Genomic DNA, 13,605 nt, shown 5'->3' with positions numbered 1-13,605 from the left:
TTTTGAAAAATAGTGATTAATTTCGAATAATACATATTAAAAACATTTATTTGTTAAAAACAGGCGCAAAAAAGTAGTTTCAAGTAAAATAAATAGGTAGAAAAAGTAAATTAATTTTGAAATTACGGTACAAATCACGACCAGATACAGCCCAAATCCCAGTGAAAAAGCTAAAGCAATCGTCGCTAACATCATATCGAGTAGGCGGATTTACATTTTGGAGCGGGAGGGAAAATTTTATTAGACACAAAATACATTTCAACACCGGCGAAGTGTGCCATTCAAAGGGCAAAGTTACTTGATAAACCCTGTATAGGTGCTAGGATGATGCGCCTGCTCTCCATCGCATCGGCATGCACGAACGTGTTGGGATTTATTCGGTTGCACTATCTTTCTTTCTTTCCATGCGTGGCAATTGTTTGTTTTTATCTATTCATTTTTTCTTTTTTTTATTTCGTCTATTATTTTGATTTGTGTGTTGTTTGAAGTGTTTGTGTGGTGGTGATGCTAGAATTTTTGCATTTAGTTTTTGCTTTTATATCTATTTTCTATCTCTTCGTTACGATAGGCTCTTAGCTTTTTGTCCGTTTGTTTGATTTGTTACCGATTTAGCACACCAAAAGATCGATTAATTGATTCGCATTGCATTGTTCTGGGTCTATTCTAGTTCTCTTCCATTTTTTGTTTAGTCTTTTCTATCTTCCATTTTGTTTTGCTATTTTCACCGCGTTCAATAGTTATTTTTGTGAGTGCCAACTTAAATTGTTGCTTTTGTAAAGCATAGCTCTCATGTGTGCACGCAGCATTTTCTGTTTGTGCCGTACACGGATGCGGACTGGCGACGAAGGATTTGCACATCATTATCGTCGTTACCAAAATCGGCTCAAAGTTTGTATAATACACCCATATCTAAATTTATAGTATCATCGACTGCTACCTAAAAGCACACGTCATCCTATGGATCCTATCTCAAATGTCCAGTAGGTTGCTTCGCAAAACCACAAAAAAAAACACAAACCCTCCGACAAAGTGTGGGCCGAAAACCGAAACAAAGCGCACTCACGTAATCACCATTTTCGACCCCAGTTTTTTGCTGTTGTTGTCGTCACCGTTACGCTCATCCCGGCTCTCGCCATCGTTATCATCGGTTGAAGAGGAAATCGATGTAGGTGTGCTGTGTTTTGTTGTTATTCTTACTACCACTGCCGCCCCCACCGACGCCACCCACACCGAACCCACCGCCCCCGCCGTGATGTCCGTCGTGCTCGTTCGCAGGCCAGCAGCGCCGTATGACGGCAAAGTGGGTGGTTTGGTACTGGTTCGTCCGCTCGCAGCCCCGCTCCAGTGTCCCCGTGAGACAGTAGCCCATGTTATAGTCGGCCAAACTGATGTTGGAGGACAGATAGAGCTGTGGTAATGGTAAAAAGCGGAAGGTGTAATTTAATTTGAATGTCCCAAAAAAACAGGAAAACCCGTAACCCGGCCAAACACAGGGTGTATCATGGCCAAAAGGGTCCGTTTGGCAAATATTGTTTCGCAAAAAAAAAACCCCGATAGGAAAGACAAACAAAATGTTGTAGAAAGTGACGGGGGAACGGGAAACAATGCGACAAAACGGGAGCTATAATAGTGCTCTGAACTAATAAACCATCGTTACAGCGGACATTCCTTCGCAGTTTATTATGTTTGTCTGGAATGTTGTTTGCTGTTAAATAAAGGTCCGGGAGTGGGAGAAACGGACGATGGCTTACCTTGAAGTCGGGATCGGGGACGCGCCGCTTGAAGGTACCGACTATTAGGAGAGCTCCATCACCAACAACGATCATGCGGCCTTGTGTGGATTGTCTAAGAAAGTTGGATAAATAAACGAAGAATAAATTTTGTTAGTTATTACCGGCTTCGTTGTAATGTTTCTTGTAATTATTCGTTTTTTGTGAAAAATAAAATTAATCATTCTCCAACACATTGTTGCGTCTAATAAGCACCAAGAATGATGTTTTTATAAGACACGACATGACAGTAGATTAATGTTTGTCTTTAAATTTCGTCGAAAATGAAGAAAAAATTAACAACGAATGCAAAACGTCAGCTCTCAAGAATTCATCTGACAACTGCCTCATCCGCTTCGCAAGTGGATTGGCCAATCTGTGTACTTCACTCTGTCAAACCAGCGATGCCCACCAGCATTTCAAAAGTTGACAACTCTCGCATCCCAATGTACATTATTGCCCATCCTTAGGGGAGTTAATTCTCCGGTCGTGAAGTGGATTCATACTGATGATGACGAATTTGCGAAACACCAGATTTCATTGGAATTCACGCAAAAGGCACTCATCTCGCAGCAACCTTCAGGCGGTAGCCGAACACGAACGGGGACTGGGTTTTTGGTTTTGCGTTTTGATTTTCTAACCTCGAAGCACTCCGGCCCCGGAAAACCGACCACTGTTGGGCGTGCAGACCAGCGCGAATCGGAAAGCCTGCTCCGGAGATGGAAAGAAACGCCACTAAGAAACCAGAACCGAGATAAGCTGTGCTCCGTTGCCATCTGGCACGACGGTGCACATGGGTGGAATGGGACTGGCGTTGGCGGATTTCCAAATGACTCGGTTTAATTTGTGAATGTTTTGCGCAGAATTATGACATAATTTCACAACCGTCCTGTTCGGTGGCTTTGCTTAGAACAGTGGGCGGCAGGTGGAGCTGGTTGTTAATTCCTTCTGCTCGCAACGAAGCACAACCGAACGCGAGGGGGAAAAAGGCGAATGAAAATCTCACCCAAATGTTAAGCTTTTCTGTTAGCGACTTTTTACTTCTCGTTCGACTCCCGCGCTGTGTTTTATGAACGCTTGCCAAAGTGAGGATGAGTGAAAGGGCAGGACATTGGTTGGCAGGATTTAAATTAGGCGGTTTACCACTTCTAAAGTACCGAGCGGTCCTGCAGAGGGTCCCTGAACTGAGGCTTGGCTAATGAGATGCTATATTAAATTACTTGGCAAATTTAGTGTGCTCTCTTTTTAAGACGCTCCCGGTGGCGCTCAAGAATGGGTAGTGTGCCTTTATTATGTAGCTCTGGTCCCGGTATCGTTAGGCTGTTGGCAAGTGTGCTTGCCTTGGGTTGAATTTTTGAAAGAGGATGAAGACGAAAAGCTTGCTAATAGAAGACGAAAACCGTGGAGCAGGCTTCTTCTGTTGTCATCGCAACCAGTTGAGAGGGAAATTAGAACGGACACGCGATCTAATGGCTGTTGATGGAAAGGCGGCAACGCTGTTTGGTATTTTAGAATAGAGAAGCTTCAGAAAATAGAATAAAGAAAAGCATAATTATGGGGTTTCATATTTAGTTGAAGGTGATCTAGCGTAAGGGGTAAATTTAATTATGCATTGTCTGTAATGCTTTATGCTTGTTGGTGATCTAAATATATGAGTATTTATATTTGAATATTTGAATAATGAGTTGCTTCAATATAGCAAACAAAGGCAGCTGAAAGTCATCGTTTGCTATTGGAAGATTATGTCCAATAGGTTAAAGCTGAATCCACTTATTCAAAGAATTTTGATTGGTTTAATAAAAGTAACAATTTCGTTTGGGAAGACATTAAATTACCTAGAAGATGGACAACTAGGAAGTGTCAATTATCATATTGTAAAACATTAGGACAAAAATTAAATATCCTGGCCATGGTTCATCATTCATAAACAAGTCGAATATTCTTGACCAAACAATCATGTTGGGTATTTGGTGGGACTGACAGAGTGTGCTCTATTGTGAGTTACCAAATGAAAAAATACATTGAGTGTTCTACCGACAACAGTTGATGTGTTTCAACCTAGTTTTTCAAGAAACACGATCAAAAATTTATTTTTACTCCCAAAAAAAATTCGAACATTTTTATATGTACAAAAATCTACCATTTCATGAAACAATTTCCCATTTTATTCCTGTAGAAAACACCGTACGCCTAGCGAAAAGAGTGATTGCTTTCTTGAAGAATATTGGCACATCAATAAAATACAGTATCGTGTCTTAAGTTTCTTACTACCAAATAATAACTCTCTTCATACACACACGCCCACATCTCATGACGATGCTACATCTTAATCCTTAGTAAAGCCGCTCTGCCGCACGATTAACTTCTTCTCGCTAGCGAAGCGAAGATTGAGAATAATTATTTAGATTACCCCCCTGGGCGAGGTGATGAAGGTGAATGGATGGTGCAGGATTTATGCCCCGAAAACCCTTGCAAAACTTTATACCTCCTTCGAGAGCGCTGAGTGGGTGGATAAGATTGATTAGCCCGGTGGTCGATCATGATATACGGAGCGGTTTTGCGAAAAGCAGAATAAGCATCCGAAAGCTCGCAGGAGCTATTAGTGAATCGAGGCATAGTGGTGAGGACTGATCACTACGAATGGCAGTCAATCCGGTTCGGCGGAGTCAGGTGGCAAAAGTTTATACCACTCTTGCCCAGCGCACCCATAAATAAAGCCAATTTGAATGCGGGTTGCTTGGGAGCTATGCTCAGAATGTGTTGGATTACGAAATTCCGACACTCCGTGGAAATGGTTGTGGATGGAAAACGCTTGATTTTCTTTCCCTCCGCAGTGCGTTTAAAGTTTCATATGTAGATCAAGCTGAAAACAAGCTGTCGTGCCGTGTGCAGATACAGTTGTTAGAGTAAGTGAATTGGAAAACATCCCAGCGGTTTTTCATACACAGTCGGAGAAGGGGCAAAACATACCTGTCTTGCCTTTCCAATTGACCTATTGAGAGCATTGACATTATCAGGCTGAGCTTTCAGCGTTTCATAACACAACAGAGGAGTGTGTGTGCGTGAGAGAGAGCGATGGATGAACGGAAAAAAACGGGCAACTCAGCTCCCGAGGGTATAATTTTCATCGCCCGAACGCAAAAACACACATAAAAGTCATCGTTTGTTGGAGCGTTGTTGGTGAAAAAAAAACCCCGCACCAGATCAAATGCGTTCAGCAGTGGGCCACATAAAAAAGGACACCCGCTACACACGCCATGGCCGGGAGGGTATCGTGACGAGGGTTGTGAGGCAGGGGAAACTACCATCCGTTTGGTCGCATCGCAAGAAACGGACCGGCTTTCTCCTTTATTTGGCCCACTTCCAATAACGTTTTATTTGCACGGAAGCATCATGCTTTCCTTTTTTTTCTATTTCCCTTTGCCGAGACCATTTCCCATAGCTTTCTCAAACACCCCCGAAATTGCGAGCCAACGAAAATCGTACCCTTCGGGGCCTTTCGGAGGCCAAGCATCGAAAGTGAAAGAGCAATCGAATGGAGCTGGAGTTCGGTCGAAAGACTACGCACGGTTGAAAGGAAAATAAATATCTCACAGCTCCCTTGTGGGTGATGACGCCGATGAAGCCGACATCCATTCCGGTCGGCCTGCTGGTCGTTTTTGGTGTGTTGCGGTGGATGTAGGTGCCAGCATTGGACAGAATTTTCCACAGAGAAATTCTTCCTTTAGAAAACGTTCCATCCTCCATACATTTCTTTTTGCCGGGCTGGGCAATAGAAGGCATTCTCCATTCTTCACACGACCCGTAACGTCCCATCAGTTTCGATGCGTTCGTTTCGTTCGATCGTTTCTTTTCAATTATTGTTATTGTCTTGTTTATGGGGCTGCTGTTGGTTTTTTTCTTTTAGCCATGGCCGATGGCCAAAAGGCCGGCTTTTACAACCATGTAGAGTTTTATGATATACCGCTTGCCGTTGGAAAATGTGTATCCAGTCTGATTCATCTTGCGTCTCACACGAGAAGCGTACGGGGTGTTTTGCGAAACACTGCAGAAGATGTTTTTGTGCACACGCCGACTAGGAAGTGTGTATGTTTACAAGAGCTGTTTTCTTCCAACATATCGAATGGGTGGACTGTTTCGAGCTATTAAGGCGAAAAGGGTTGAAGTTATTCCCCTCAAGGAATGTCGCAAACGGTAGAGGCACATTGGAAAAGACATAGCAAACGAGCCAATCAACACAATCTCCTCACATGAGCTTGTGTAACAGAAAGAGTTTCTAAAATTCTAACCGAATAAGCAAAATGAAAAAATGGGCGGCTTGATAAAGGCAAAACCAGGGGCAAATTAATTAAATATTTCTTCATCTGAATCCTAACTCCCCTCCCCCCGAAACAGGACGTTTTAATTAAACGAATTGACACTTTCGTAATTAATTTCTGCTCGCACTTTACAAACTTCAACGCCTCCGCGTATCGGAACGCCTCGAAAGGATGCGCCGGGTTTTCCAGCTTTTCTTCACGGGTTTGTGGCTCAAAGCAGTCCCGGGCTTGTCAGTGTTGATCAGGTTGAGGTTAAATCCGTTGTCACCACTCGAAAAGGGGACGGGCTTGGTATGCGTCCCTTTGGAAACGAGCTTTACTTTCGCATACGGATACGATATGTAAGATAACGCGATTTGTACCGTGGCGCTAGAAACAGAGCCGGTAGGGGTGAATTTTTCTTTCTGATATTGTCTTTTTTTTCTGCGCCCCACACGTACACCAGACTAAAGCGCGTATGCGGTGGTTTTGGGTGTGCAGAGTGGTGGTGCAAGATAATCAAGTAAATGTAAATTTCACTTTATGCCTGCACAATTGTGAGAAAAGGTGGGATTAGTAACGAGAGCATGTTGTTGCTGCCGGCTCGCTGTTCGTTCCACTGGTTCTAGTTGATTAATGAAGGTGGATGTCGAACGCAGCAAATGGATGGAAATAAATTAAATGACAGCCTACCATCATCAATCTGGTTCGACGGTGTAGAGAGTGGTGCGTGGCAGTACACGCTCGATTGTGGAAAATTGAAATTAGCTAATGGATTCGATGCATTTAGTTTGTGCTGAAATATTATAAAACATTTTTCTTGGAAAAATAATTCTCCTCGTACCATCACGTGAACGTGGAGCAACTTCTTGCTATCGAAACCGCTTGAATTTACTTTAAAAGTAACATTCGCACCATTGAAAGGGAGATACCGAAAATGAGACCCACCGTTCGATAATGGCTCAATAAAGTCGACCAACCAAAATCACATTGCCAACGCAACGAAACCGAAACGTTTCGGGGTGGCCAAAGCAGCGGCAATGAACGCGACCATAATAATCATTCCGGCCACCGACACAATGAAAGGATTAGGCGGCCCGTAATTAAATCGGCACAACAAATTAAAACTTTCACCACGTGCCAACGGCTTCAATGGTGGTTTGTAAAGGAACTAAGAAACAAAAAAAAAACGATAAAAATAAAGCAAACAATGGAATGGTGCCACGAAACCTTTCACCTTGGGGCTGCTTGGTACGCGAGTGCCTTTGCCCGTGAAGGCGCAACGGAACTAATTACCCGAAGGATTCTACCGTCACGACGCTTGAAAGAGCATAGGCGTTTTTTGGTAGGGATGGCCATAAGGATGCCCACTTACCAAAATAAACCTTTCCTTCGGTTAAACGGCTTAGGAGGACGAACCACGGAAACCACTCAAAGCTATTGCAATTTTACGTAGTTTTTTGTCCATTCCGTAGCACCAAAGACTACTTCCATTCACGCCCTCAGCGATGCATTTCTTGATGTTGAGTCACAAGAATGAACCGTCTTGGTGGGTTGTGGGTAGTGTCTTTAGAAAATGGACAATAAAAGCTCGTGATCACGGGTCAGGAAGTCGAATCCATTAAGGCAAGAGTTCCTACCCACGGGTAGGGACATTCCATTTTCGAACCTTTTTACAACCCTTCCAGTGGGTAACGATACGTAACGACGACTCCTCGCAGGCACCGAATAAAACTTGTCCCTTTGAAATGTCATTGTTTCGTCCAGTGCTTTTTTTTGCCTACTGTCAGTTTTGCATTTCCAAAGCCCGTTTTGTGCTTTTTGTTTGCTTCAAAAGAGTAACATTTACTGTTCCTCTCCGCAGGCCATCCGAAGGATACCGGGGGTTTGCTCGAAGAGTGTACAACCGCAAAAGGATAATTATCTCCATTACATAAACAAGGGCTTGAGAGCTTGGGTGAGCTTTCCGAAGCTAACCGGGTGGAAAAATTGGCATCGCCGTGTCGAAACCCTGACTGGTCGCGCATGGAAAAAGTTGAAAACGTTATGGAGTGAAATTTTTGCATGTCCCCACTAACCCAACGCCTTCCAAAATAGCAACAAGCTATGCAAACAAGAGTGAATCTAGTTGAAGGTTTTGCGTACGTGTGGGACGCGAACCGTGTTTCTCGTTCGGGCGAGCCGGAGAACAAATTTAACTTTCCCATCCAGCGGAAGGGCATCATTTTGTTAGGCTAAAAAGTTTGTCCACCGCGATAGGCCTTTTTTCCCAGCACAAGGAAACGGGACAAAAAAACTACCACCGGGAACGAGTTAAGCTTCCACCGCAGGAAGACAAATTTCCCGATCGACAAATAAACCCAATCACTGCCCCGAAGGGGTTTTGCAACATAATCCGCATCCGCTGAGCTTAGAGATGGATGGTTCCTCTTTGGAAGAGTGGTTGATTTTTTCTTTATTTGCTGCTGTGGAGATAACCCAGCGTGGAGAAAATATGGAAATCAGAAACGATTTGTCATTTGGATCGTATTATGCGAAGGATAGCCGTTGAGCCTTTCAGCCCGATGCATGCATGCGTGGCTTTTTTTCACATCCCTTTTTTCCCTCCCCTAACATTCGATGCGGTCCATTGGTACCGGGGTATCCGGGAGCTCGAGGGCGTTATTGAATATTGAAGGAAAATATTAATCATCTTCGGCAAACATGGACCGTGGCTCGGAAAGGTAGTAAATCTTACGGCAAACTAGAGCCACCGATAGCGGCTGAAAAATGTCGGCTCTCGGCCATATTGTGTGCCGGATTAGATGCGGGACGGAAGAGACCGGGCGTTTGGAATAACGAATCACATGCCTTTTTTTTGCTGAGACGCTAGCCGAGAGCAAGGATAAAAGACAGTGAACTATTTAAAGAAGAGAAAAAAGAAGACTTCTTTTAATGCTTTAACGTTTTCTGCGACCGGTATGCAAAAGTGACTTTCCCATTTTGTCACTCTCCATGCGTAGACACAAATAAGCATCCGAAACAAATAGCATGCCCTTCGGGTGAAGAATTTCTGGGTTGGAGAAATATGTTTCTTCGGGCAAGTACCAGCACAACTGCGACCGGATGTCCGGTCCGCACGTGATACAGGAAAGCATCTTCGTCGAGTGCTGTACAAACACCCATCACCTCAACGCTCGAGAGGGCAATTTGTGACAAGTGCACCGAGCAGGAAGCCCAACGCAACCGGACACACCTTTTCAGAATTTGTGTGACCAGACGGTCTTTCGGTGCTTTAGAAATCGGCACGACGGTTGTAGGGATTCACCGAGCAACAGACAGAAACGACAAAATTGTCACACAAGTGGTTGAAAGATAGCTTCACAGACGGCGATGAGATTTGAGAGTTATGTTTAGTTTCTTTTTTAAACTAAGATCTTAAAGCAAGAGTTAGATAAGTTGTTTTATTTGAGTATCAAACTGCAATCAGCCTTCAAATAGATCATGACTTCCATTTAATTGCTTCCAAGAGTAATTTTTGCCATGCAACCGAGTAGTCATACCTTCTCCTCCCTTTTAATAGGAATTTATAGCAACACATTAACTGCAAACCGCACGTATAAACAATGCACTATGTAAAATTATTTATGAACACGCAAAACATAGCCACAAACTACCAGTATTGATAACAACTAGTTGCTTGCCGTCGCTCCTATTCGAAGTGAAAACAATCACAACGTTTCATTGTCAGTCGTGGATCGTGGACCCAGTTTTCAAACAGAATAAATTGAGCTGCACATCACTACTGGCAAGGGAGGGAAAAAGCGATGCAACATGCAAATACGTATGATGCACCACTGCACACTGAATGACAGCTTGCTCCAACTTTTTCCAATGCACTACAGCTCGAGCAACCCACCGTGCGGACTGTGTAACACGCGCTGACACGTACGATGATTCCCAACCCTCTCTCTATCACCGAATCGGAGAGAAAATGGCAGCGAAAATGTATAAAAATCAACAATTTCTGGCTAGCGTTCCATATTCATGAACGCGACCGATCGACCTCGTTTGTTTCCTGCAATTCAATAATTTATCTACAGTACTGTGCGCGAATAAGGGAAACGTAAACGGTGGTTGCCTGCGGTGGGAAACATTTAACAAAAGATCAATTCAATTTCGTACGCTGCTCAACTTACTTCCTCGAGCCGGCCACCTCCTCTACGATGCATCGATTCCTTCGCCACCGGCAGGGCGCTATCGTCCAGTAGCTGGAGGCTGCACTCCGGGCCCATCCTTCTTCCGGGTACAGCAGGACCTGCGAAGCGTAGTTAAGATTCATATCAGACGCCAAGCTTCGGACGAGCATTAGTCGGATTAGTGCGGAAAGTTGTGCTAAATTTGAGCGCCAAGCAAAGGTTTTTTTTTTTCTTTCCTGGCGGCTCGCCGTAAGTAAGTTTTGGGTCAGTTACAAAATGAGTTCATACGCAAAGGAGAAAAAAAACAACAAGTTTAGACACTAAATATTCGACGGATTTGGTGAGGCTTTAGGGAGGTGGCTGAAAATTTGGAACCATCGTGCAGGGTGCTAATCCGGCCAGATCCCGGTGATAATGATGATGTTGGATAAAGTGAATTAAAGCGACCGGGGTGAGTTATCCTGCCACCGACCCCAAACCACCCCATTCCGGCGATCCGGCTTCACCAGGCATTAGCAAGATTTTATCAAGATAATGAAATTAAATTGGAATATAGGAGGATCGCTGGAGAAGATTAACTCAGTATCAATGTCAAGGCTGGCATTTATTGAGATAGTTACGAATAGTGTTGCGGGAGCCTTTTCTTAACACTAATTAAACTTTCATTCAAACATTAAGAGCTCAATACATTTTTAATAACACTCACAGCAGTGCTTTCGCGTGAAAATAACTATGGCACACATCCAGCGATATTAAAATATTTAACTAGCCCAGAGAGAGCCCGTACCTTGTTCGGGTAGCCGTTGTATCGGAGCAGCTTCTTGCAGCATTTGCCACGACTTTCGAAATAGATTTCGGACGGCGGCCTGGCCGGTGCGCGGTTTAACACACAGCAGCCGACGTGTGCGGGCGATGCGGGTGGGTGGAAAAAGGCCGACGCGAACGTACGGTCGCTGCCCTTATCGATGGTGGCGATGGTGGCCGTGTTGGATGCCTTGAAGTCCATCATCAGCATCGAGACGGATCTGCAAAGATGAATGTTAAAATGGGCTATTACACAACGAGTATGAGCACTGTATTCTTATCTATATTAAAGCAGCATTCAGCATTAGTTAAGCACACATGAAGAAATTGCTTCGTTTTCACTATTTGCTCTTTCGGAAATTTTCTCCTTGGTCACATGTGGTGCATAGGAACATTGCATAGATTATCCTGGACAAGCATCCTGCTCACCAACACCAACAGTGCCCGCATGGGAGTTGGCTTACCGGACCGGTTTATGTGGTTAAGCGTAGCGAGGACAGCGTAACACGCAAAACAAACGTGCAGTAAGGATAATTTAAATAAGTGATGTCCTGGTGGTACTGCACATGTTTACTCGCCATGGCGCTTCCCCTTGTGTTTCATTATACTGTTTGACACGAGAGGATAGCAGAGGTTCGAAAGGAGATGTGCAGTGTACGGAAGAAACTAACCAGAATTATCATATATTTAAAAGGTATTTCTGGGAGGGATAAGAGCGAAGAAGGCAGGAAAATGATCTCCTTTGGGTAGTTGGTTAAGTGGACAAAAAAAAAACTTTAAAAAATAGCTGCATGTATGGTTTGATCCGTATTCTTACTAACTGATTTTATTACAAAAAATTTAAATAAAAATATCCGTTATTTTGCGTTTAAATAAAATTCTTCAACATTGCATTAAAATTTCGTTCAGCTATAAAAGTAAGACAGGTTATAATAAGCATAATAAGTTTCATCCAAAACTTTTCCTTAACGTCTCCAGAGAGTTTCACATCATTTTAATTCATTGTGTAAGCTGCCATCGTGATTAGTAGTGATACATTAGCGAAACCAGCTCTGTGCTCGTTTAGTTCGGTAAAGTTTCTAACAAATTAAAGAACACACTCATCAACCGCAACGCAAGCGTGACAAATAAGAACAGTCGTTTCACCGACAGACAGATATTATGATTTAATTACCATAATTATACCCCGAACGGTTTCAGCCTGTGCAACCGTTTGATGTTCGCTAGACAAATGCAGCAAATGAAGTGATAATGATGAATGCATTAGCCAGTGCTCCACGGTGGTAACACCGTACAGCAGTAGAACATTCTCTGGTAAATAATTATCAACCATTTGTTATCGGTGACGCAGTTCGTTCGGCGACAGAATGTTGGTCGACACGGGCTCCCCGACATCGTGCTCATCATCTTTTAACTATTCTTATCGGTTAGGATGTTCTTAACTTGATGAGAAACTCGCTTCTAGTGATTAATGGAAGGTGGGACAACCCTTGTTGAAGTCGTAATGATGGGACAATTTTAATTAAAATTCCCAATGAGAAACATTGGCGAACAAAAAGTGACGTTCAAAAAATTGTTATCAATCCCTCGGCTAATTTATTGAAAGTGGCAATGGGGAAGAAATGGGAACAAATCAATCTGTGAGATAAAGCAAAACTCCAACTCCATTTGCCGTATGAAGCAGCAAAGCATGAAGAGCTTAATGGAAAAAAGGTAGAATACGAATCAGAATGATCTCGACGGTTAATACCTGTGCCACGTGCACGAAAACTTGGCAAAAGATTCCATTTTCTGTGCAGATGCACTTCACCAGGAGGACACGAGCATAACGAATAGCTTTTACTGTGCTGTTTTCTTTGGCTTGCTCTTGTGTTAACGAAGTTTTTAATTAAAATTTTCTTACCTCTAACAGTGGTCTGTTCGTGGGACAGCTTTAGTGGTAAATTTCAAATGGAAAATTCCCTGTTCAGCAAACGCAAACAGAGTAGGAAAAGCAAACGAGCTTGCAAGTGTCAACGGTAAGCACCGGAGATGCAGCAGAACGATAGATTGTATGGTTGTTTAAACAATTTTTTCGACCAAATTTTTAGTTACGATTGCGGGATTCAAGTATAAAAGCGTGAAATTAATGGAAAACTTAATGTGATTATGCTCGCCAAAACTTAAAGCCATGTGGTGCAGGGCAACATTGAGGCAATTCTTTCCCTAATGCTCACTGGATCCCACTTTAAGTACTACTTTGCGTAACTAGTTTTGCGAATTTTCTTCCTGCTTATGTTCCGAGCAGCAAAACCGAACAAACGGCTTAATCGAAAAACTTCACCGTGAAAGAACCTCCGGGCAGAAGTGGTCCAGACGAAACCAACCTCACAACAGCCGGAAACCAAACCGTTTGCGCCATCAACAATTCGAACGCTCGTTTAGTTCGGGAACAAACTCATCCTCGTTAAAAGGGTCAGCTGCTGTACTGTCTGTATGTAAATGGTTTGGCAAGCCGTGTTGTGTGAATGTGTGCGAAACATAACCTCATTCAAACACGGCAACAAGGAGCAACTT

At 43.3% G+C, this 13,605-nt stretch overlaps 1 protein-coding gene across 1 annotated transcript; it reads right to left on the bottom strand.

The window, feature by feature from the left end:
• Positions 1–1,141: 1,141 nt before the first annotated feature.
• Positions 1,142–11,260, bottom strand: LOC128719028 (uncharacterized). Its single transcript, XM_053812648.1, has 4 exons — positions 11,033–11,260; positions 10,246–10,364; positions 1,752–1,845; positions 1,142–1,408 (listed from the first exon to the last, which is right to left on the bottom strand). Exons 1-4 carry the CDS (start codon positions 11,258–11,260, stop codon positions 1,142–1,144), a joined length of 708 nt encoding a protein of 235 aa, XP_053668623.1.
• Positions 11,261–13,605: the final 2,345 nt, after the last annotated feature.

Source organism: Anopheles marshallii, chromosome 2, assembly GCF_943734725.1.
Source record: "Anopheles marshallii chromosome 2, idAnoMarsDA_429_01, whole genome shotgun sequence".
Taxonomy (NCBI): Eukaryota; Metazoa; Arthropoda; class Insecta; order Diptera; family Culicidae; genus Anopheles; species Anopheles marshallii.
Note: the sequence above shows the minus strand (reverse complement) of the source record. Positions and strands in the feature narration are given on the sequence as shown.